The sequence below is a fragment of the Microtus oregoni genome, unplaced genomic scaffold (genome assembly GCF_018167655.1).
Source record: "Microtus oregoni isolate MIOR12 unplaced genomic scaffold, Mior012 000011F_ref0000422, whole genome shotgun sequence".
NCBI classification, from domain to species: domain Eukaryota; kingdom Metazoa; phylum Chordata; class Mammalia; order Rodentia; family Cricetidae; genus Microtus; species Microtus oregoni.
The window spans coordinates 51,260,768-51,284,913 of NW_024543070.1; the positions used below are offsets into that span (position 1 = coordinate 51,260,768).

The 24,146-nt window shown below is 38.9% G+C and overlaps 1 protein-coding gene across 6 annotated transcripts in view; it reads left to right on the forward strand.

The window, feature by feature from the left end:
• Uimc1 (ubiquitin interaction motif containing 1) overlaps positions 1–23,240 on the forward strand; it is an 81,350-nt gene extending 58,110 nt beyond the window's left edge. For 5 of the 6 annotated variants that reach the window (XM_041660421.1, XM_041660418.1, XM_041660419.1 and 2 more), the window contains 5 exons: positions 12,530–12,608; positions 18,436–18,613; positions 20,745–20,808; positions 21,903–21,945; positions 22,962–23,240. In XM_041660421.1, the coding sequence (XP_041516355.1) occupies positions 12,530–12,608; positions 18,436–18,613; positions 20,745–20,808; positions 21,903–21,945; positions 22,962–23,160 (563 nt within the window). In that variant the 3' untranslated portion in view covers positions 23,161–23,240. Of the gene's footprint in view, positions 1–12,529; positions 12,609–18,435; positions 18,614–20,744; positions 20,900–21,902; positions 21,946–22,961 lie in introns of all 6 variants that reach the window. The other variant, XR_005975028.1, reaches the window with a different exon arrangement.
• The last annotated feature ends 906 nt before the right edge of the window (positions 23,241–24,146 follow it).

The window sequence follows — 24,146 nt, forward strand, 5'->3', positions numbered from 1 at the left end:
ACCTGATGACCTAATTCTGACTCCTGGATCCCACATGTATAGAGGCTAGGAGAGGACATTGAGTGTCCTCCTCTAATATTTTCCATCTGTTCTTTGGGGCAGGGTCTCTCTGAACATTGGGCTCACGTTTTTCTCAGCTAGACTAGACTTCAGCAAGCTCCACTGATCCTCTTGTCTTCACTCTGCTCAGAGGTGGGGTTACAGGTTTGTGTGGGATGCCCAGCTTCTCTAGGATCCAAATTCTGCTTTCATGATTGTTCAGCAAACACTTTTAATCACCATGCCCCGGAACACGCTTTTAAAAAATTTTGTGGTAAGCCTTTATGTAGGTTACCAGAGAAGTTTTAAAACAGATTTCTGACACCAAGAGGTTTATGAACTTATTTGGGAAAGTAAATTTTTACTCAGGAAAGTAATTGCAGTTGTTTAGAGTACATGGCTTGTATATACCTAAGTGAATATCCCTGCAAATGAGTACAGTGCGGGAGAGAAGGGCAGTGACTTATCATGTTAGATAGGCTGGGGTTTAGCCTGCTTTGTGAAAGGTGGCATTGTAGGAGACTTTGGAGCAGGGAATTGATGTGGGATTCCTCTCTGTATGCTGTGAATACCATTGGTTAATAAAGAAGCTGCTTTGGGCCTATTGCAGTGCAGAATAGAGAAAGGCCAGTATTCCAAGCAGGTAGAGGAGGAGACAGGGAGACACCATGTAGCTGCTGGAGGAGAAAGATGCCCACACGCTGGTACCAGTAAACCGTGAGCCTCGTGGTAAAATATAAAATAACAGAAAGGGTTAATTTAAGATGTAAGAGTTAGCTAAAATACACTTCAGCTATTGGACAAACAGTATTGCAATGAATAGTTTCTGTGTGATTAGTTCGGGTCTGGGAGGCCGGGAAACGAATAAACAGCCTCCATCTACAGGGAATTCTCACTGGAGCCATCCCACAGTCTTCTCACTCCTGTTTTTTCTTGGGAACAATTTCAGGATTTAGGTAGGTTGGGGAAGTGAAAAATTATGTGAAACACTTACTAGTGTATGTGGCCTTTTCTTGATCCTTGGCTTAGTTTCCATCAACTTGCCTGTGCCCACATCTTCCTTAAAGATGGAAATTAGTGATTGTTTTTTGTTCCTCTCAACATAATTTCTAAATCTTGGATAGCAGGCTTTTCATACTGTAAAGGAAAAGTTTCCCATCTTGAAAATGGGAATAAGCCACATAATGGAGCCTGGAGACAATTTGTCTAATTCCTGGGGAGCAGAGGAAGAATGTTCTTACCTCTCAGAGTTAAGTACCAAGGTTTCTCCCTCCTTTCTGTTTCTCTCTGATGCTGATCCTAGACATGCTTGGTTTGGCTGTGTAACAGGAATAGTAATTAGCATCATTTACATGGAATGTCTACCATTTATGCCTAGTTACCGTGCAGTATATTAACAGTTATGCATGTCATTAAAGATCTGTCTGATTAACTTTGCTGTAAGTTTTATTTGATTACAATACATTGTGGTTAAACTGACTTGTGTGCTCAGTTTATTTTAGTGACATGGCTATCTGATCAGAACTATAAAAAAGTAAAATGTTCTTTAAAAGGATTGTTTGCAGGAGATAAGACTGACTATGTTGATCCAGACTAGAACAAAGCAAGCTGCCTTTATATTTATTTTCTGGAAAATACATTGAAGATCATTTTTATGTAAACACTTAGGAAAAATAAAGCTCCCTACTTAATTATTTAACAATAATGTATATCCAATACATGAAATTAATATAAAAAGTCACTACTCTCATGGAGTGTACACTCCAGTGATGGAAGATAAACCCGAAAAAGAGTAAGGAAGCAATACGTCAAGTGGTAATAAATTCTTAAAATCTATTTTGTGTGGATGTGCATATGCACATGTGTGTGCATATGTATGGAGGCCATAGGTCATCCTCAAGTATTATTCCTTGGGAGCCATCTACTTTGTTTTTTTGAGACAGGGTCTCTCTCTGGGGCTTGACGGTTAAGGCTAGACTGGCTAGCCAGTAAGCTCCAGGAGTCCGCCTGTCTCCACCTTCCTCGTGCTAGGATTATAAGCATATACCATCATGCTCAACTTTTTTATGTGGGTTCTAGGGATTAGACTCATGTTCTTATACTTGTGTGGCATTTAACTGCCTAAACTGTCTCTCTAGACTGGTGATAAATATTTTAGGAGAAAAAAAGTACAAAGCACAAGAAGGGAATAGAGAGTACTGATGTAACAATTTAAAACAGTTGTCAGGAAGGTCCCATTTAAGATGGTGGCATTTAGGGCTGGAGAGGTAGCTCAGCAGTTAGGAACATCTGCTCTTCTTTCAGAGGTGTACAGTGATACTTTGTGGTTTTAACAAACAAAGCTTTCCTGAAGACCAGGGTGCAGAGCTAAACCACTAGAGGCCAGGGAGTGGTGGCACACACCTTTTAATCCCAGGAAACGCAGCAGAGGGATCTTTGAGTTCAAGGCTACCCTGGGCTACACAGGATTAAATCTGTCTAAAAGAGAAACAGATCTCACACAAAGTACTTGGGATTCCACACCTTTAATCCCAGCACTAGGGAGGTGGAGAGAGGAATATAAGGTGGGAGGAGCCGGAGCTCAGTGTAGTCTGAGGCAGTCAGTTTGAAGGTGCAGTCTGAGGACATGATCTCCCTTTCTGTCTGAGCATTGGTAGAGGTGAGAACTGTTGGAACCCACAAGACTAGACAGTAAATGCACAGCTGATGGATTCATAAAGGCAGACCCACAAGTGTACAACTTATGCGACAACCTGTTTTCCAGAGCTGCAAAAATACTTGTCATTTGGAAAAGTTACTGTCATATCTGTAAAAACCTTGTGAAGCTATGATTCTTCCCTTTAAAATGGGGTTCATTCCCAAAACACCTCAGCAGTGTGACTCTTGCACAGGCAACAGAATGACCTTTCTCCATTCCCCCACACCACGAGACCTTAGACTGATAACACCCACTCTTTGTTCTAACAGTCAGATTTACATAGAGTCAATCCCACAGAATTACCTGCTAACAGACAACATGAAAATTTCTATAGAAAACAGGCACTGAGCAGGAAGGCAGCATGCCCCACCTTTGCTAACAAACAAATATGGGCATCCCCAAAACTGGTTGTCACCAAAGAGATTAGATGAGGAGAATGGGTGAATCCAAGATGCAGGAATGTTGGGTAACTTTTATCAGACAGTTTCAAATGTCAGGTACTTCCCCTTGCTAGCTCTTTCCTGGGCCGGGCCACCTGTTCTGGAGTATTGCTTGTCAGATTCTACCTGCCCCCTTTGTGATTTTGGTGTGCATATTATCATTGTCCTTGGCTATGGAATTTTCCAACTGTGTCTGTAAAAACTAGAAACCTCAAGGAGATCACATCACCCCTTATTTTCCCCTTACTCTTCTCCTTGCTACTTCTTCTACTTCTTCCCTTTACTCTCCTTCTTTTCCTTATTCTTCCCTTTACTCTTCCTCTCCTCTGTGCCCCCTTCACTTCACATTCTCCCCTTGCATGAAAAATAAAGAAGACGCAGAGGTAATGTACTTGACTTAATTTTTTTGCCCTCAGATCGTCACTTGTCATAGACACCCAATTCTGAGCCATGAGTGGGTACTGAGGCTGGTACTCAAGGCCCTCGATAGAGAACTCTCTGGTGGCTGGCTGCATTGCTTCTCTAATCTCTCAGCTTTTACCCTCTAATATCTGACTCTGAGTTTTTATTACTAAGATCAATTAGAATTCATGGTACACAGAGGACTTGTGTTTAATTCCCAGTGCCCACATGGTGGCTTATAACCATCTAACTCCAGTTTTAGACAGTGTGTCTTAACACTGTCTTCTGATCTCTGAAGTCACATGCATACATTCAGGCAATAATTCTTTCACGTAAAATAAAAATATAAAAAAGAAGGTGGCATTTGAGTAGAGACCTAAAAGAAGTGAGGGAGTTTTAAAGTGAGAAAGTGTTTTAGTCAGAGATCTCTGGAGTAATAGCAGAAGGTATAGAGTGAATCTATATATAAAGGGGATTTTGTGGAATGCCTTATAGGCTGAAGTTCATCTAATTCAACAATGGCTGGCTGTGAATGGAAGTCCAAGATCCATTACTTGCTCAGACAACAAAACTGACTCAGCTGGTCTTCAGTATATACTGGAATCCCAAAGAAGTAGGCTCTTATTTCAGTGCATGAATGGATGTGCTAGCAACGCAAGGACAAGCAGGCAAAGAGCAAAAACTTCCTTCTTTTATGTCCTTATTGTAAAATGTGCTTGAAACTGGGTGAGGTTAACATAAGACAATTAAAGGGAATTAGAAACTCTGAACCTCTGAAGATAAACCTGAAACCTGTTAGTCCTGGACTATGAAGCCTGTTAAAGAGGTACACCTGTCTGTATTTTAGAAGGAAACTTCATAAATGCCATGGATGAAGTAATAAGTTAACAGTACCTTAAATTATCAAATGCCACTAGACAGATCCGGGAGGGATAAATCAGCAAAAACGAGACAGCTTTTTAGCTACACAGGCAATCCCAAATCCTCTCCATAGTCCTTGGAGAACAGTAGTCTTAGAAGCAGTACTTGCCATTAGCTGCTGAGTACAAAGGGCCTAGAGATTTTTCCTGTGGGGGGGAAAGACTTGAGCCAAGAATGAATGTTTAAACAGAGGGTGGCAATTTTAAGGATCACTCAGGTTGCTGTAGGACAGTAGATTATTAGAATGGGGGACAAGGGTACAGTGGGGGAACAGAGTTAACATTTTGTTTTGGGCAGAATGATAGAGTGAACGTAATGTTTGCCAGTTGACTAATATTTACCTCTTTTAGAATCAGGTTCCTCATTAATAAAATTAGTCCAACAGTAGAGTCATGAGAATCTGCGACACTTTATAATGTCATTGGGTAGATATATAAAGCATTATGCCTAGATATTTAATAAATGCTAGCTGCAATTATAAATTACTTCTTCATGTCTAGTATTATTTCTAGGGCCTGTGTTTGTAATAATTAGATAAGCTGTCAGTTGGGTATAAGTAAGGGGAAGATGGTCATCAAGGCCAAGAGTCAAAGTGGTAAGAATAAGTTAAATTAGAAGTAGTGGTACACACCTTTAATCCCAGCACTCAGGAGATGGAGGCAGGTAGATCTCTGAGTTCAAGGCCAGTCTGGTCTATGTAGAGAGTTCCAGGATATCCAGAGCTACATAGACCCTGTCTCATAAAACAAAACAAACAAATAATAATAAGTTAATAAGAAATACATAATAGCAGCATTTAGGAAGCTCTGGGCATTAACTATATTTACTTTTTGCCTAGGTAGAGGGTTATAGCATAGAGTCATGATACTGCTTAGAGTTTTTTTCTTTTCCTGGATATCGCCAGAAAAATAATGATGAATAGATAGAGGGATACATTGAAGGAAGTGGAGATCTTTTTTATGATATGCCTTGGTGATAATGGACTGAGGCTTAGAACAGGCTTGACTTAGGTAATGTTAGCATAAATCGGTAAGGCCTTAGTATCTCTAAGTAGGATTCACTTCTCAAGTTAGACAAAGTTGGACTTTTTCTGTTTTAGATACCTGTTAGTTACTGATCCGAATGTAATTTGTAAAGCTCTCCAATCTTTTTGTATTAGTGTGGTGTTTGTAGTACCCAGAATGATTAGATTAGCTATATTGCTATTAGACTTGTTCTAAAGGGTTAACAGTTTCACTTTATGGGATAGATTTAATAGAAAAAAAGTGTGGATTTAGGAGACAGGGTGATGTGGGGAGATACACAAATAAGAAATAGGCTCTGATCTCATGGAAATCATGCTAAGAAGTGCACATAAATAGCTGTAATACAATGCTAAAAATACTCACAGAGCCTTGCAAAGAAAATTTTGTGTTGTTTCAGAGGAAAATGTGATTGAAGACTTAGAAGAAAAGAGCACTAATGTAAGAACATAGATCACTTAAATACAAACACGTAAAACTTGTGCAGAAAAGAGCAACAATTAAATATGGCAGTGTGGGCATTGTGGAAGGCAATAGGAGAATGACACATGTAACTTAAGCTAATGGGAGTTTGTCGTGGGAGGTTTTTTTCAGCTTTGAAAGTTATTTGTATATTTATTTCTGTTTTCTATATTGTGCTTTCTAGGTGCAAGTGTTAAGATACATCTTAGCCGAGTGTGTAGGCAGAAGCAGGAAGACTGCAGGTTTGAAGCCTGGCTGGCCTTGAACCTGTGGCAGTCTTCCTGCCTCAGCTTTCTGAGTGCTAGGATTATAGGCTTGTGCCACTATATAGTTTAAAGTTGGTGTTTGGTATGGAATGATTGGCCAGGTGTATACCTGTAATACTGGTACTTGGAAGGTAGAAGCAGGAGGAACAATAGTTCAGAGTCATCCTTGACTACATAGAGAGATTGAAGATGGGCTACATGAGACCCTACTTCAAATGTGTGTGTGTGTGTATTTGTATGTATGTATGTGTGTAAACACACACTCAAACACAAAGTACATAGTTGTCTGACTGCAGCATATCCACTTAGGATCTCAAGCATCTTTGTTCTTCTCATCTTGTTTTGAATGTTGACTTTTGTAGTTATTCCTATTCATTGTGTTTTGATATTGAAGAGTCAGTGCTGTGTGCCTTTTCTAGGAGAGATGTAAGCAAGCATCTTTTTACCCCAACTAGGATACCAACAGCAGACCAAAGAAATGATCCCACTCAAGTCTAGTTTGGTGAGCCAGTGAGTTTGAGAGTTACTAAATATGGGCATGAGTGACTCTCAGGCAGTTGTATCATGGAACAGTTCACAGGAAAATGGATGACCACTCATAAAACCCTCATCCCTGGAGCTCCCTACTCAACTTGTTGGCTGTTTTACCTTGTTTACTATTTACCTAACCTCTGAGAGGGCCTTATAAGTCCTGTACATTTTTGAGCATCCTGTGCCTCTCAGCTTCGTGAGCTTCCCTCCTCCCTCCAAGTGAGAATCACAACACAGCATCCAGGTCTCAGAACTTCTTTTTATCAATTTTCTTTGTCCAGATGTGCTTATTCCATCCCTTCTTGAAAAATAAAATAGCTCTTTTAGTACCTGAGTTAATATTCAAAAGTATTATGTACAAAAGGAGTATCTGCAGGTAAAACTGTTTTACTTTAGGATCTAGTCACACTTTTTATGATGTTGAGGCTCTATAAATAAGTATCCCATTCCAAAATATAGTGTTCACCATGGTTTAAAATTTTTTTTATGTTACATTTATTTACTAGGGAGAGAAAGGGCCACTAACAACCTCAGTGCAAGTATGAGGAGAGGAAACAGCTTGGTTCCTTTTTCCCATGTGAGTGTGGAGGATTTAGTACCCACTGATAACGTTATTTAAATTGTTTATCACTGTGGTAATGATGGTTTTTGTGATCCTGCCACTTCTGCATTGATTAGCTGCCATTCTTCTGTAAAGACTTTCCCCTCCCCCTTTACTATTTCTTTTTAATATTGCATGGGCTTATGGATTTATTTTTTGATTTAATATTTCATTTTTAAATGTGTACTAGTTTGATATGTTCCCTTTTCTTCCTCTCCTTCCTCCCTCCCCCCTCTCCCTCCCTTCCCCTCCCTTTTTTTCTTCCTCCCCTCCCTCCCTCCCTCCCTCCCTCCTTCCTTTCTTTCCTTTTTGTTGTTTTGTTTTTTGGAGACAGGGTTTCTCTGTATAACAGCTCTAGTTATCCTGGTACTCCCTTTGTAGACCAGACTGGCCTTGAACTCACAGAGATCTATCTGCCTCTGCCTCCCGAGTGCTGGGCTATAACAAATTCTTATAAACACATCTCCCAATTTCAGTAATTATCAACGTAAGACCAATCTATTTTTATATGTACTCTGATTTTTCACCCCCTTCTCCACTAAAGCATTTTGAAGTAGTTTTCCAGCATAGTTTTTCATCTACAGCTATTTCAGTGTTCAGTGATAGAGTATTAATAAAAGTACAGCCCCAGACACAGCGTGGTAGTACATGCTTCTAAACCAGCACTTGAGATGCAGAAGCAGGCAGAAATGCAGCCTGGTCTATATAGAGAGTTCCAGGCCAGCCAGGGTAACATATTAAAAACTTATCTCAAGAAAGAAAGAAAAAAAAAGGGAAAAGAAAAAGAGCTACATTTGTAATTTGCTGTTTGATATCATTATTGCCATAACAGTCATCCAGGACCTAGAGGTTATACATTAGATTTGGTTGATAACTTTTAAAGTATCTTTTGAATTCTCACTAACCCTCGCCCTTTTCCATTGTACTTCATTTGTTAAGTTAATTATGTTTTAGAACTTCCACCCTGGAATCAGAAGTTCAAGGTTTGTCTCAAACTTAGTGAGCTTGAGGCCAACCTGGGATGCTTGAGACAAAACAAGGAGAAAAAAAAAAGCCACATTTTTTTTCTTCCTGTATTTTGCTGTTTGCACTTTAGCATGTTTCTCTGTTCTAGGGTATAGTTTCTAGAAACTACTAATTGGATTTGAGGCTTGGTCAGATTTACCTCAGGTGTTTTTTTTTTCAAGTATGTTTCATAGATGATATTGTAAATTTGATATCAAATTAAACTTGAGGCATATACTATTTGGTTGTCTTTTTAATTTTAAGATTAGCTGGTGCTAGGTGATGGTAGCCCATGCTTTTAATCCCAGCACTCAGGAGGCAGAGACAGGTGGATCTCTGTGAATTTGAGGTAGTTCCAGGACAGCTAGTGCTGTTATACAGAGAAACTCTGTCTTGAAAGCCTAATTATTTTAAAAATAGTATAATGGGAAAAACTTTCCCAAATTCTGGCTTACCACTCTAATTTAATATTTTGGCATATTTTCTTATGTTATTTCTTTGGTATTCTTGCATTATTGAATCCTGTTTTTGAACATTGGCTTGTTTAGGTTTCATTGTTATACATAGTGCTTTTAGAAAATATCTTGGTCCATACAGTCTGGTAATTTAAGATTGTATCAAAGTGGATTCCGAAACTATAATTCACCAGTCAGAAGATAAGTATTACTTTAAAGTTCTAGTCAGGAATGGTGATCTAAGAATGTAACCTCAACTACTCAGAAGGCTGAGGGATCAAGATCACAAGTTCAAGACCTGCGTGGACCCCAGAGTTAAGTTCAAGGTCAGCTTGCCTGAGCAACTTAATGAGAGCTTGTCTTGAAATTGAAAGAAATGAAGGTCTAGGAGTGCTGTTAGTGGAGGAGCACTTACCTAACATATATAAACCCTGATTTCAGTTTCTGCTATTGTAAAAACAAATAAGTTATTTTAAGTTTTACATATAGCGTGTGGTGATTTGAATAGGCATGACCTTCATAGACTCCTGTGTTTGAATGCTTGACCCGTAGAAGTGGCACTATTAGGTGTGGCCTTGTTGGAGGAAATGTATCACTGTGGGAGTGGGTTTTGAAACTACATCCAGCACACAATTCACTTTTTGTTGCTTACCTCTTCAATACCATGTCTGCCTGCATGCTGCCATGTTTCTCTCCATGGCAATAATGGACTAAACCTGAAACTGTAAGCCAGCCCCAGTTAAATGTTTTCCTTTATAAGAGTTGTGTCATGGTATCTCTTCACAGCAGTAGAGACCCTGACTAAAACATAGTGTCAGTAAGATGGCTCTGTGGGTAAATGTGCTGCTGTGAAGCCTAAGGATCTAAGTTTAATCCCCAGGATCCACATGGTAGAAAAGAACCAACTCCCACAAAACACCTTTGATTTTTACATGCATGCCACCACACAAATGTACCCACACGTATTTGCCTGTGCATATGCAAACATACACGAATAAAGGGATAAATATAATAAAAAAAAAAGACAGATAATAAAACTCTATGGCAAGTTACTTAAAAATTTAAGCTGTCAAAGAAATGATTGAGGGCTGGGCATGGGGATCCATGCCTTTAGTCCTAACATTTGGAGGCAGAGGCAGGCAGATCTCAGCCTGGTCTATATAGTAAGTTACAATACATCAGAGTGAGACCCTGTCTCAAAAAAAAAAAAAAAAAAACAAAAACCAAAAGACAACAACCCCTCCCCCACAACAACAACAAAACCAACTGAATTGTAACTGTACAGAGACTAGTAGGAATTAGATCAGTTACTTTTTCTGCAGCCTCTAGATTGTTGACTACATGATTGAGGATTTTAAAAACATCTAATAGTGCTGGACTTTCATATTGAAATAGATGGAATGTGTGTTATCAAGGTACAAACTTTTTTAGGGTGGTAGTATTGATAAGACTGTTTTTATATGAATATTTTTGACTTTATGAGGAAAGATATTGAGCAAACTAGGCACAGGGTTAACTAACAGCGCTGTATGTTAAGGTCAAGAGATGAACATTCAAATGTAGCTTTTAAGAAGGAAACTAGGAATGTCACATAATGGTTTTGCCTTGTATTCATAAGGCTCTAAGTTCAATCCCAGGACCACTGTGAAACAAACAATAGGCACGCTCATTTTTAATTTTTCTAAATTTATTTTTATTTTATGTGTATGTATGTCCATGTCAGGATGTCAGAAGCCCTGGAAACTGGAAGTTACAGACAGCTGTGAGCTGCCATGTGGGTGCTGGGAATTGAACCTGGGTCCTCTGGAAGAGCAGCCAGTGCTCTTAATTGCTGAGCCATCTCTCCAACCCCAAGCATGCTCATTTCTAAACTTGAAATTACTACAGCCTGAGCGGAGAACAGGGGTCTTTGGCATTGCAATCCTGGCTTTGGAGTCTGTCAGATTTAAATAATGTTCCAGGGGAGTAATTTACAAGTTTGAGACCTCTAAGCTTTTAAAATGTGCTCATTGTTAAATGGACCCAATGTATCTGGGGTGTTTTTGGGGGGGGGGAGGGGAAGCATGAAAGGACTTACATTTAGGAACTATTAGCATGAATGTTTTGAGTTATAACTTATCAATAAAATAAAATTATTGAGGCTTGCACCTGGGAGAATAAGAGTTTATTTTTTAAGATTTTAAGAAAATCTTTTGATGAGAAAAATTCTTTTTCTTTTTCTTTTTTTTTAATCCTTTTTTTCTAAAGCTCAAGGTGAGAGAAGGCAGCCTTGATACAAATCTCTGGTTAAATTAGTTGCATGATTAATCAGCTTAGAGACCCCTCTGAGTAAATCAGAAGACCTTTATAGGGGCTGGAGAGATGACTCAGAGGTTAAGAGCACTGCCTGCTCTTCCAAAGGTCCTGAGTTCAATTCCCAGCAACCACATGGTGACTCACAACCATCTATAATGGGGTCTGGTACCCTCTTCTGGCCTGCAGGCATACACACAGACAAAATATTGTATACATAATAAATAAATATTTTTTTTAAAAAAAGAAGACCTTTATATATGTTTTACCATGTTATATGTACTTTGGGACTTAATATATGAGTAGTATGTATGCATGGTTTGAATGGAGTCAGGGAGAGAATGAGCATCCTAGCACACGTGGTGATCAGAGGGCAGCTAGCGGAAGTCAGGTCTCTCTTCCACAGTGTGGATCCTTTGATAGATTCTGGGACTCCAGCTCAGGTATTAGGGTTTCTCTGTAGCCCTGGCTGTCCTGGAACTTGCTCTATAGATCAGACTGGCCTCGAACTCACAGAGATACACCTGCCTCTATTTCCCAAAACACCTGACCATATTTTGTTTTTTTTTTTCATGGGTGCTAGGGATCAAATTCAGGTTTGTATAACAAGTACTTAACTGGAACCTAATTGGTATTATGTAATACCTGGTATAACCCAGGTATTATACAAGCTGCAGATTCAAATAATAGGCTACATTATTTCATGAACTAATAAGTTTTCTAAAGTCTCTGTATAATGTGTTAAGTGTAAGGAAGGCTTGCTTTGAAGATAAATGTTTAGTTTTTGTTATGGCAAAGACTAGAAAACATTTGATTAAATAACCTGCAAGGTCATTAAGATGGACTATGATTTTATAAGCAGGTATCTTTTGATGTGAGACAAATATTTATATCGCCTGGCTCAACCCATTAATACCCAGTAGAAATCAGAAGTGGTCCTAATGTAGTGGAAAAGACCAGCTATGCTTACTGATCTAATCTTCCTCACTTATAAAATGGAACACAGAAGGATTTGTAAAGAATTGGGGCTTATGTTAGTTGGTCTTCATCTGTAGCTATCATTACTGTATTTCATAGAGTACTTTACTGGAATATGTTTCATGTCAGAATTATGGTGAGGGAATGTATATGTCCTTTCCTTGATTGCTGCAAGTACAGGTAGCGCACAGAAACCTTCCTTGGAGTGAACTAGATTTTTAGATCTCATGGTTTGGCAAACAGGAAATGTCTTGTGATTGGCAGTTTTGATCACAAGTGTTATTTGGGTTTTCCAGTCAGGGGACTTCTTCCCCACAGAACAGTTTTAAACTGTTTCTTCTTATGAATGTTGTCTTTTCTTTTATACCCTAAACCTACTGCCTGCTAACTTTTCTTTTTCTTTTTTTAATGAGAAAGTGTTGACTCGGAATCGGAGAGAGGCCAGGAACAAAAGTGACAGTAAGACATCTACCCGGACTTCCCTGGACATCAACAAGTAAGTAGCCACAATGCTTTCATTGAATTCTTGTCTAACACATTATTATTTGGACTGAGTGAAGAGACTGGTTCTTGTCACCATGTATTTCTTTGGTTTCCTATTCTTCCTTTTTCAGTTGAAAGCCTGAATTTCCCTTTCTTACTAGTTTATTTCAGTGTATGTTTCCCAACTTTAATGGTTCTGTTTCTGCATTGCTCTTAGGTTTCTGTATTCTTTGAATTTATATATTGATGTTTGGTGCTTTGGGGAAACAGTGAGCATTTTGCAATGTTGTATAGAAGTTGAGTTGCAGGAGGTTGAGCAATATAGAAGACTTCCCCAAAAAGAAAAAGAAAAAAAAAAAAAACTTCCTTGGGATGTGTGGGTTGTAGCTTGACTAAGAGAGCACATTCTGAGGAAGGGGTCAGGTATAGATGCTGCCTTCTAAAAGCAAAGTTATCATTTCTTTGTGCTAAAAACATTAAAAACCCTTAGGATTCCCTATTACTATCTAGCTGTAACTTAGTACTAACAAACAACTTTTTCCTATTTTTCTTCTCTGTGATCTTGCTTTAATATAGACGTCTTGGGCTGCATTCCTCATATTGCTTCAGTTTGTTTTAAAATCTCTGTGTTCTTTGATAAGCTGTTAAGGTGCCCACACTTATTTTCGTTTTTGTTTATGTTCAGCATCTAATAAGATATATCTGAGATAGCACTCAAAGTATTAGTTGTTTAATGAGCACCTGCTATCATATGCCAGTCATCATTGTAGATACTTCATTTACTATATAATAAATAATGGAGTGGCATAATTGTTTTCTCCTCCTACCCCGTCCAGTACTGGGAATTGAATCCAGGATCTTGTATGTGCTAAAAAATTAGTCAACCACTGAACTATGCCATCAGTCCCTTTTCATTTCCTTCCTTCCTTCCTTCCTTCCTTCCTTTTTCTTTCTCTCTTTTTTTTTCAAGTAAAGGTAAATTATAGGTAACTAACTCATGTGGCCAACAGAACAGTAACAAAGTCAAAAGTCTGCCTGACTTTAAATGTTTGGGTCTTCCTGTAGTCTCTCATATATTAGGTTAGTTCAAAGGAGTTGTTGTTTCAGACCATAAATTCTAAATCATGACTAGGTTTAACTATACTTTATTAATCAAAATAGGAACCATTACAGTCAGTGCATTTTTTACCAATGAGAAATGTTTTATTCCTGTAGTGTAAAAATTCATGCTTCAGGATATGAAGAACTCTTAGAAAGTATCTTTCTTCTCCCCACCACCTCCCCAATACATTTAATGCGTTGTTTGTGGAGGTCAGTGGACAACTTGTAGGAGTTGATTCCCTCTTCTACCGTATGGGTTCCAGGGAATGAACTCAGGTCATCAGGCTTGGTGACATGTACTTTTTATCCACGGAGCCAGCTTGCTGACCCCCATATAAAGCATTTTCTGTATTTTTCTGATTATAAAGCATTTTCTGTACTAGTATCAAAGAGTTCCACAGTAGCCTGGAATGAGTATAACAAAGGATTATTTATTTGGGGATAAAGTCACAGTAAGGGTAGCAATCCACAGTCCTCTGTGTACACTGGGAACTGGAACAAAATCCAGCAGAAAAAAAGGGGTCTGTGCACGCTTTTTATCTGCACTTATAGTACATGAGACCACACCCAAAGTGAGCTGGTATCTTTTTTTTAACTGATATGCATTTTATTTTATTTTTAATTTTTTTATTGAGAAAAAAAAATTTCTGCCTCCTCCCAGCCTCCCACTCCTCCCCCCTCCCCCCACTCCTCTCCCCATCCCCCCACTCCTCTCCCCCTCCCTCTCAAGTCTGAAGAGCAGTCAGGGTTCCCTGCCCTGTGGAAAGTCCAAAGTCCTCCCCACTCCGTCATGGTCTAGGAAGGTGAACATCCAAACTGGCTAGGCTCCCACAAAGCCAGAACATGTAGTAGGATCAAAACCCAGTGCCATTGTCCTTGGCTTCTCAGCAGCCCTCATTGTCCGCCATATTCAGAGAGTCCGGTTTTATCCCCTGCTTTTTCAGTCACAGTCCAGCTGGCCTTGGTGAGCTCCCAATAGATCAGCCCCACTGTCTCCGTGGGTGGGTGCACCCCTCTTGGTCCTGACTTCCTTGCTCATCTTCTCCCTCCTTCTGTTCCTCATTGGGACTTTGGGAGCTCAGTCCAGTGCTCCAGTGTGGGTCTCTGTCTCTATCTCCATCCATCGCCAGATGAAGGTTCTAAGGTGATATGCAAAATATTCATCAGTATGGCTATAGGATAGGATCATTTCAGGTTCCCTATCTTCAGCTGCCCCAGGAACTAACTGGGGACCTCGCCTTGGGCACCTTGGAAGCCCCTCTAGGTCCAAGTCTCTTCCCAACCCTAAGATGGCTCCCTTAATTAAGATATGTGCTTCCCTGCTCCCCTATCCAACAGACAAAGGTCTGATCTCCAAAATATATAAAGAACTCAAGAAACTAGACTTTAAAATGCTAATTAACCCAATTAAAAAATGGGGCACTGATCTGAACAGAGAATTCTCAACAGAAGAAGTTCAAATGGCCAAAAGACACTTAAGGTCATGCTCAACCTCCTTAGCGATCAGGGAAATGCAAATCAAAACAACTTTGAGATATCATCTTACACCTGTCAGATTGGCTAAAATAAAAAACACCAATGATAGCCTCTGCTGGAGAGGTTGTGGAGGAAGGGGTTCCCTCATCCATTGCTGGTGGGAATGCAAACTTGTGCAACCACTTTGGAAAGCAGTGTTTCGGTTTCTCAGGAAATTCGGGATCAACCTACCCCTGGACCCAGCCATACCACTCTTGGGAATATACCCAGGAGATGCCCGATCATATGACAAGGGCATTTGTTCAACTATGTTCATAGCAGCATTATTTGTAATAGCCAGAACCTGGAAACAACCTAGATGTCCTTCAATGGAAGAATGGATGAAGAAAGTGTGGAATATATACACATTAGAGTACTACTCAGCGGTAAAAAACAATGACTTCTCAAATTTTGCATGCAAATGGATGGAAATAGAAAATACTATCTTGAGTGAGGTAACCCAGACCCAAAAAGATGAACATGGATTGTACTCACTCATAATTGGTTTCTAGCCATAAATAAAGGTCAGTGAGTCTATAATTTGATATCCTAAAGAAGCTAAATAAGAAGGTAAACCCAAAGAAAAACATATAGTTATCCCCCTGGGTAGGGGAAGTAGACAAGATTGCCAGGCAAAAAATCGGGATCTTAAGGGTGGGGTGGGAGGGGGGTAAGGGGAGATGGGGAGAGAAAAGTGAGAAGGGTAGGGTGGGGAGAACTTGGGGCAATGGGATGATTGAGCTGGTATCTTAAAGGCTATTGGCTGAAGGAGTTCCTACAACATTTTCGTTTTAATAAAAAGAAATTCCAAGGGCTGGAGAGATGGCTCAGAGGTTAAGAGCACTGTCTGCTCTTCCAGAGGTCCTGAGTTCAATTCCCAGCAACCACATGGTGGCTCCAAACCATCTGAAAAGAGATCTGGCACCCTCCTCTGGCGTGTGGGTATGAGGCAGAAAGTTGTATACATAATAAATAAATCTTTAAAAAAAAAGAAAAAAATTTCAAGATGCTTGAAGAAGTGGTACTTGATTGGTGGAGGTCAGGTAAATAAAACAGAATTTTGTAGCCTAATTTATTCAATTTTTGAAATGTTAGTTGTACCTATGCAGTTTGGTGTCCTAACGGTGTGTTTGGGCTTTTTCTGTTGACCAGTGCTGGCTGCAGGCATCACAGTTCTCAGTGCTGCATCTCATTCATTTGCTGAGCACAAATCTCAGACATAATGGTCTCCCTGAATTCAGAAGCTGCAGTGGATCAGACCAACAGCAGACCACTAAACAGTTTTCCCTGACCTTGTTTTGGTACAAGTTTGGCTTTGGGAAGTTAGAAGCTTTGGAGCTTCTTGGTCCAGCTACTGAACTGGTCATCACTAGTTGTCAGACACAGTTCACTTTTGGTTGCATGTCACAATCTTAGTAAGAAATGGTTTGTTGTTCTGTAGAATAAGAGGACTGATAATTCAGAACAACTTAAATTTTCTTTTCTTTTTTCCGATTTAATGAGATAGCCACTTACCAAACCTTTTCACCTTCAATTTGCATCAGATTTTTGAACAACTTGCATGGTTCACATCGAGGCAACTTCTTGAGTCAAATAAGAGAATCAGCTTCAGTGAGTGCTCTTTGCTGCTCATTGTCAACTTCCTGTAGCCAACCACTAAGCTCTTTATCTTGAAGGCTCTTGAGCCACCTCTGTACTATATGTTCATTATTGGTTCCTGGGCCAAAGACCTATTGATGTTGCAAATTGCCTCAGCTGTTTTACCATCTATTTTGCCAAATAAGAAAACTCAAATTTTTGTTTCACAGAGCTGGAGAGATGGCTCAGCAGTTAAGAGCACTGGCTGCTCCTCTAGAGGTCCTGAGTTCAATTCCTAACAACCATATAGTGTCTCACAACCATCCATAATGAGACCTGGTACCCTCTTCTGGCCTGCAGGCAGACACACAGGCAGAACACTGTATACGTAATAAATAAATCTTAAAAAAAAACCTGTTTCACATCATTTCTATATTATAAAATAAATATAAACAGCAAGTAAAATATAAATTTATAAAATAAATATAAACAGCAAGTAAAAAAACAGCAAGGAACCATAAAGTGAAAAATGTGCATTAAAATGATGTATATCATAACTACATATATTTAAGAGTGTATTTCATAATCAAATAACAAATTTCAACAGTGCAGAAAACAAAATTTTGTACTAATCTATAATAAGAATTAATAGTGCTTTTTACATTAGTTAATAAACTTTGAAGATATACTAGTCTAACTTTTCTCATAAGGTAGAGTTTTACTTGCATTCTTCCAGGTAATTGAATAGCTTGAGATGTTATTTCTTTTATTTTATTGTCCTTTAGAGAAAATCTTCTATAGAGTTAATCTCATCATAGTTACTAAACAGTAATGGTCAGAAAAAGAAGATGAACCTCTGAATCAGCTATGAGTTCTGATATTTATTAGCTGTGACGCCCTTATGTAGAATAGTTCTTTCCTATTGGGACTGAAGAATTAATTGAGAAATCATGTTGAAAGGTACTGACCACAGAGAAAGTAGTTAATAAGTATTCTTCACCAATTCTCACAGGTCTGTCTTCATTGATACTTCAAGAGCACACACTTTCCTTCTCTAAATGGTTTTGATATAAGAAGATGACAATAACTATGTTAGTGCAAAAACTTCTGGCAGACCCACATGTTTTAGTAAATTTCTAGTTGATATGTCAGGTTATAAAGTTAAGGAAGTTAGCATATAGATAGATTTGATTTACTAATCAAACAAATGCATCCACTATGGTAAAATTCTCACTATTGATTTAATGCTTTTGGTGCTTCCTTTTCTGTTGAAATTTTAACTTCTCTTTGGAAAAACAATTACACTTAATTTCAGAAGAGTTTGACAGACTGTTTTATATCTGAGGAGCAATCAGCATTGTTTGAGATAGTTAGTAGAGCTGATTTCATTATCATCCCACTGCTGCAACAGCAGGGTACAGAGAAACAGCCAAGGAAAACTGCTAATCACTTAGTCCTTATGATTGGCATAGGGTTAATTTTATTGGTGATCCCACTGAGTGAATCTACATTGGTTGACAAGTCTCCTCTGCAGACATTTTTGAGATGTAAAAAGACAATTTGAAACATTCCAAGAACCCAGGGGCAAAAGCAGATCTTAAAACTGCTTTCCCTCCCATCTCCCCACCCCTCTTCTGATTACCCAGGAAGGAGAAGTGTTATCTATGTAAGTCCCTGGTCCCACTTGGAGAGTATGAGTGTCATGTAGAGGCCTGTCTCCAGCATGCAAAAGGAGATAGAGGAGATGGAACTGAAGTGGGTAAGAGAACCAGAGTGTGTGCAACTGTGGAAGGCAAACAGCAGCAACGGCTGAGGAAGCCAAAGGTATGTGCTTAGGAAAAGCTACAATTCTGTTCTCCCTATCTTTCCTCCTTTCTCTCCCTCCTCCTCTCTTTCCTATTTATATTAATACAAGATTTATGCTTGTAAGGATAGGTGTTCGTGTATATGTATACATACATATGTGTGCATTTATGTATGTAAGCCAGAGGTCAGACTTAGTTGTTGTTCTGCAGGAGGAGTCATCCACGCGTTTTGAGACAGGATCTCACTAGACTTGGGGCTTGCAGATTAAGAATGCTACCTGAAACTACCCAAAGTCAGGTTCTCATTTTTTTACAGCAACCACTTTTATGACATCCTATCCCCGAATTAGTGTATCTTTGGTCTATATTTTGTGAGAATGTTTTTTTATTTTTATTTTTTTTTGAGAATGTTTTTTTAAATTGCTATTTGAGTTGCTAATGTGGGTCGCCTAAAAATTTTATAATGAATTTTGGCTTGGGATTAAGACAGAAATTTCCAACATTTTCTAAAATGACCCTTAGCACGTACCTGTCAATTTGTAGTATATATTTAATGTGAAGAAGTATTCTCGGCACTGATGATAATAAAATCAAAATATACATCAAATCTGAGAAGCATTGAACACACTCTGCGTTTTGCAGTGTTAGATATTCAGCCAGGGTTTTTGTAAAAATAAACAAGTATGAGCTGAAGGTTTGGCTTAGAATGTAGAATGATTGTGCCTAGCATGAATGAACTTTTGCACCCTATAGTACTGAGCATGGTGAATACACTTATAATTCTAGCACTTGGGAGGTAGAAACATGAGAATCAGAGTTCAAAGTCATTCCCAGATATATAACAAGTTCAAGGCCAACTTGGGTTAGATGAGACCCTATCTCAAAAACCAAAACAATCAAAAACTAAAACCATACCACAAGCACATCTATTTTGTTAGTATGCATATTAGCTTTTATCTTTAGTAAATGTTAAAATTACATATATTCTAAAGAGTTGTTCTTAAATAATTTTCATTATGATTTATTATCAATAAAAGTTTGACTTGTTTTATTAATTTTATTTACCTATATGTAAAAGTTTCTCAGGTGAAAAGGGGTCCCAAGTGGAGTAAGAAGCTCTACTGTATAGTATAAACATCTCTCTGGGTTTATTTTTAGACTTCTGAAACATTACTGTTAGCTGGGTATGGTGGAGCATAGCTGTAATCTACCACTAATGAAGCAGAGGGAGCAGGATCATGATAAGTTTGAGGACATCCTGTTCTACATAGCAATTCTAAGCCCTACCTCCACCTCTAACACCTGCTTTCCAACCTGCAAAAATCATTATATCAATGTTTGTGTCACTTAACATCATCTTATTACTGAAATGTTGTTTTTTTCCCTAATCCTTCTATATTTATGACTATTTAAAACAGTCTAAGGCCTGATATAGGCAAACTCCTGTAATCCCAGCACTCTGGAGGTGTGAGAGTTTAAGGCCAGTCTTGGGTACATGGTGAGTTTAGATCAACTTGAGCTAGGTAGTGAGACCCTATCTAAAAAACAGAAACTCGGCTGGAGAGATGGCTCAGAGGTTAAGAGCATTGCCTGCTCTTCCAAAGGTCCTGAGTTCAATTCCCAGCAACCACATGGTGGCTCACAACCATCTGTAATGAGGTCTGGTGCCCTCTTCTGGCCATCAGGCATACACACAGACAGAATATTGTATACATAATAAATAAATAAATAAATAAATAACAGAAACTACAACAAAACTCCAGTAAAACAATAAAAGCAAAACAGAATAACAACAATTTAAAAATGGGGAAAAATACCATTAACCGATCCTTGGACTACAGTTATTTATTGAATTGTAAGTCAACATTCCAGTGTCTTTTGAAATATTACAATGAATTGCTTTTCAGAAAATGTAGGGAATTCATGTCCACACTGCTAGGAGCACATGTGAAATAACTTCTGAATCTCTTCTGTGTCTAGACTTGAGAAACTACTAGCTATTTATTTATTTATTCATTCAACTTTTTACTAAAACAATCAGAATGACACATCTTCGCAGTGTACAAAAAGATTATTCCACAACACAAGTCAACTGTGTTTTAAATCTTGCCATGAATTAATTAATCCGTCTATCCTTTTCTCTATCACAGGACAAAGACCACAGTGAAGGCCGACTGCTCAGTCTCTTGGAACAGTCTGAGCACAAGACCATAGGTGAAGACTCTCAAGACCAATTTTATGGGTTTCTGTCTAGGCCTTTCAGTGAAGATAGAAACTCCTAACATTCAGCTGATTGTTGGGAATTGTGAGTGAATCCTTTTGTAGCCAATCAGCCAGCCTTGGAAATTTAATCTAGGCTGTCTCATCCCCAGGAAGAATGAAGAGATATCCTGTGTTTTCCGACATGGGTTTAATATAATCCTTTATAACACCTAATCCTTTGTAACACCTAGAGTTAGGACTGCCTGTTAAACTGGGGAGTCATGGAAAACCACACATGCAGACATCACTGCCTCTTCTGAATGTTTGTAAACCACTTATACATTACCTTTAGCTTAGTCTCCCAACTTAACTCCTAAGAAATTGTAGGAAGTAATTCCTCTTTGTGTCTTTAGTATTTAGGGAGCATTAGAGTAGATTTATCAGGAGCATTAGGAATTCTAACTTTAGAGATTACAAAGATTATATCTAGTAAAGCACTATATATGTATTCCTTGGCATTAGTAGACTTTTGTTGGATGTTAGGTGCTGGAATATTGCTACTATTGTTCTTTTTAGTTACTATTGTTAAATTTTACCAAATTGAACAGTAAATTTTTGCTCACTGTCTAGTTATAATAGTTTATTACTACCAAGCAAATCTGTTTTGCTTTGTGATGACTGTAAAAAGAACCTGTCTTGCTAGGCAGTGGTGATGCACATCTTTAATCCCAGCACTCAGGAGGCAGAAGCAGGTGGATCTGAGTTCGAGGCCAGCCTGGCCTACAAGAGCTAGTTCTAGGACAGTTCCAAAATTACAGAGAGAAAAAAAAACCTATCTTACATCTTACTTCTAGATCACCAGGTTGTGAATCTCTCAGGTGGCAGATTTCCCCTGGTTACCCTTATTGCCTGAGTGTAGGTCTGAAGTAGGTCTATTCAGAAATGATTCATTCCGAAGTGTTTATTGCAGCTGAGCCTGTTGGATGCTAATGCTCACATTCCATTGGTCAAAGGGTTGGAGATCTGAACTACTTGAATAGGCCTGATGAAAAGCAGCAGGCAGTGAGAGGCTATGACTGCTAATGTTAGTACTTTTATCTCTCCAGGTGTAGAGAAAAAAACCAAGTCTTCAGAAGCAAGAACCTTCAAGTAAGTTAGAGTATGTGCTGAATTCTGTCAACAGCTCTGGCAAGTGTGAGCCTGATGCTAGATTCTCTGTGTAGATTGATAATTAAAATGCTAAAATAGAAATCACTGTAGAACTAACACAATTATTTAACTTGGTGATCCTGTTATATCTGGGTTAAGAATTGGTTGGATAGCTGTATTGATGTTAAAGTAAGTAGGGTTATGTGTTACTCCTTTTCTTCTTCCCTTTTTTTAACAGGGTTTCTCTGTGTAACAATAGTCTTAGCTGTCCTAGAACTCCCTCTATAGACCAGGCTGGCCTCAAACTCACAGAGATCCACCTGCCTCTAATTCCCAAGTGCTGGGATTAAAGGTGTGAACCACTGCCCAGCCTTTCTTCTTTTCAGTTCCCATCCAAACCTGAATTCTAGCAGATTTAGGAATTTTGATCTGACTCCACAGTTTCTCCATGTCTCCATGGCTTTAGGTTATGTGAATTACCCAGTATCTTCATCTGTGAAAGCAGAATGATACAACTTACATGGCTAGAATATTACACAAGTTAGTATACTAATGTAATTGAAAGGCTCCACTAGAGTGCGTAGTTCATACTTGTTCCTTACCAGCTTCATATTGAACTTGAAACCAGGACAAAGATAGAGGCAGACTGATTTCTGAGTTCATGGCCAACTGGGTCTATATAGGTTTTTTTGTTTTTTGTTTTTTTAGTTTGTTTGTTTTGTTTTGTTTTCAATAAAGGCTGGGAGCTAGAGAGATGGCTCAGTGCTTAATAGCACTGGCTGCTCTTTCAGAGGACCCAGGTTCAATTCCTAGCATCTGCATGGTGGCTCACAACCACCTGTAATTCCAATCCCAGGAGATTCAGCACCCTTCTCTGTCCTTGAAGGACACTAGGCATGCATGTGGTATACAAACTTAAATGCAGACACCTTTGCACATAAAACAAAGAAAAAATGTTAAAGAGTTGGACATATACACATGTAATATGTCTTACTTGAGTTTTTCTTTCTGTCTAGGATACCTTCATCAGAGGTGGAAGAGGCTAGCTGCAGCAGAGAGATGCAGAGTTCCCTCTCACAGCTCAACTTAAATGAGTCTCCCATCAAGTCTTTTGTTCCTGTTTCAGAAGCCATAAATTGCTTAGTGGACTTTAAAGACCAGTTTACTTTTCGGTCACGGACCAAATCAGGCAGAGGAAGGAGGAGAAAATCTTGAATTTCTTGGGACTGGAGGTTGACCGGAATTATTATTGTTGGGTTGGTCATGTTCATTAATTATAGTGGTTCCTAGTTTGTTGTGAGAGTTTTGACCCTGTTGTTTTTACCACCAGCACCCACTCAGCATCCTGATTTTTATGTTTTATAAGATACATTGAGACAATTGTGAATAGTATTGTTTTACAGCATTCTGTTTGAATTTACTTATAGTTAAAATTTAAATATATTTATCTATGTTTTCATGAAATCTTACTTCGATATGTGGAAATTTTTATATTTTTGTCGTGAGCTTTGGAGTGGGGATTTTTTGTTTTGTTTTTCTTTTTCAAGACAGGATTTCTTGTATAGCTTTGCAGCCTATCCTCTGTAGACCAGGCTGGCCTCGAACTCAAAGAGATCTGCCTGCCTCTACCTCTTAGTGCTAAGGTTAAAGGTGTGAGCCACCGTCGCCCGGCTTCCTCTGGAATTTGTAAGTGAACACTGTTGTGTTAGTTCGTTCCTATGCAGTTTTTTCAAAGTGGATTTACCGGTGGGTGTACCAGGCACAATTATCTGTTTAAATCAATTTTTTTTTCTTTTGCTGCTACAGGTCATGTGGCAGCAGTAAATTGGGATTCAGTGGAAATACCAGAGCAGTCCCCAGTCTCTACAGTGTTGCCTGAGCCCTTCCAGTGCAGAGTAGAGATGTGGTTTATCCTTAGTGTCCAGGTAGACCCAAAGTGAGAGACTCAAATAGCAGAAGTAACTAACCAAAGGAGACAGTCAAACAAAAGAACCAGCTTTGGCTTTAGCTGATGGACAGTCTAGTGAAAGAGACTCTTAAGTGGGTGTTAACAGTACAGGATTTTATTTTATTTTTTTAAGACAAGGTTTCTCTGTAGCCTTGGCTGACCTGGAACTCACTCTGTAGACCAGGTTGGCCTTGAACTCACAGAGATCCTCCTGCCTTTGCCTCCTGAGTGTTGTTGGGACTAAAGGTGTGTG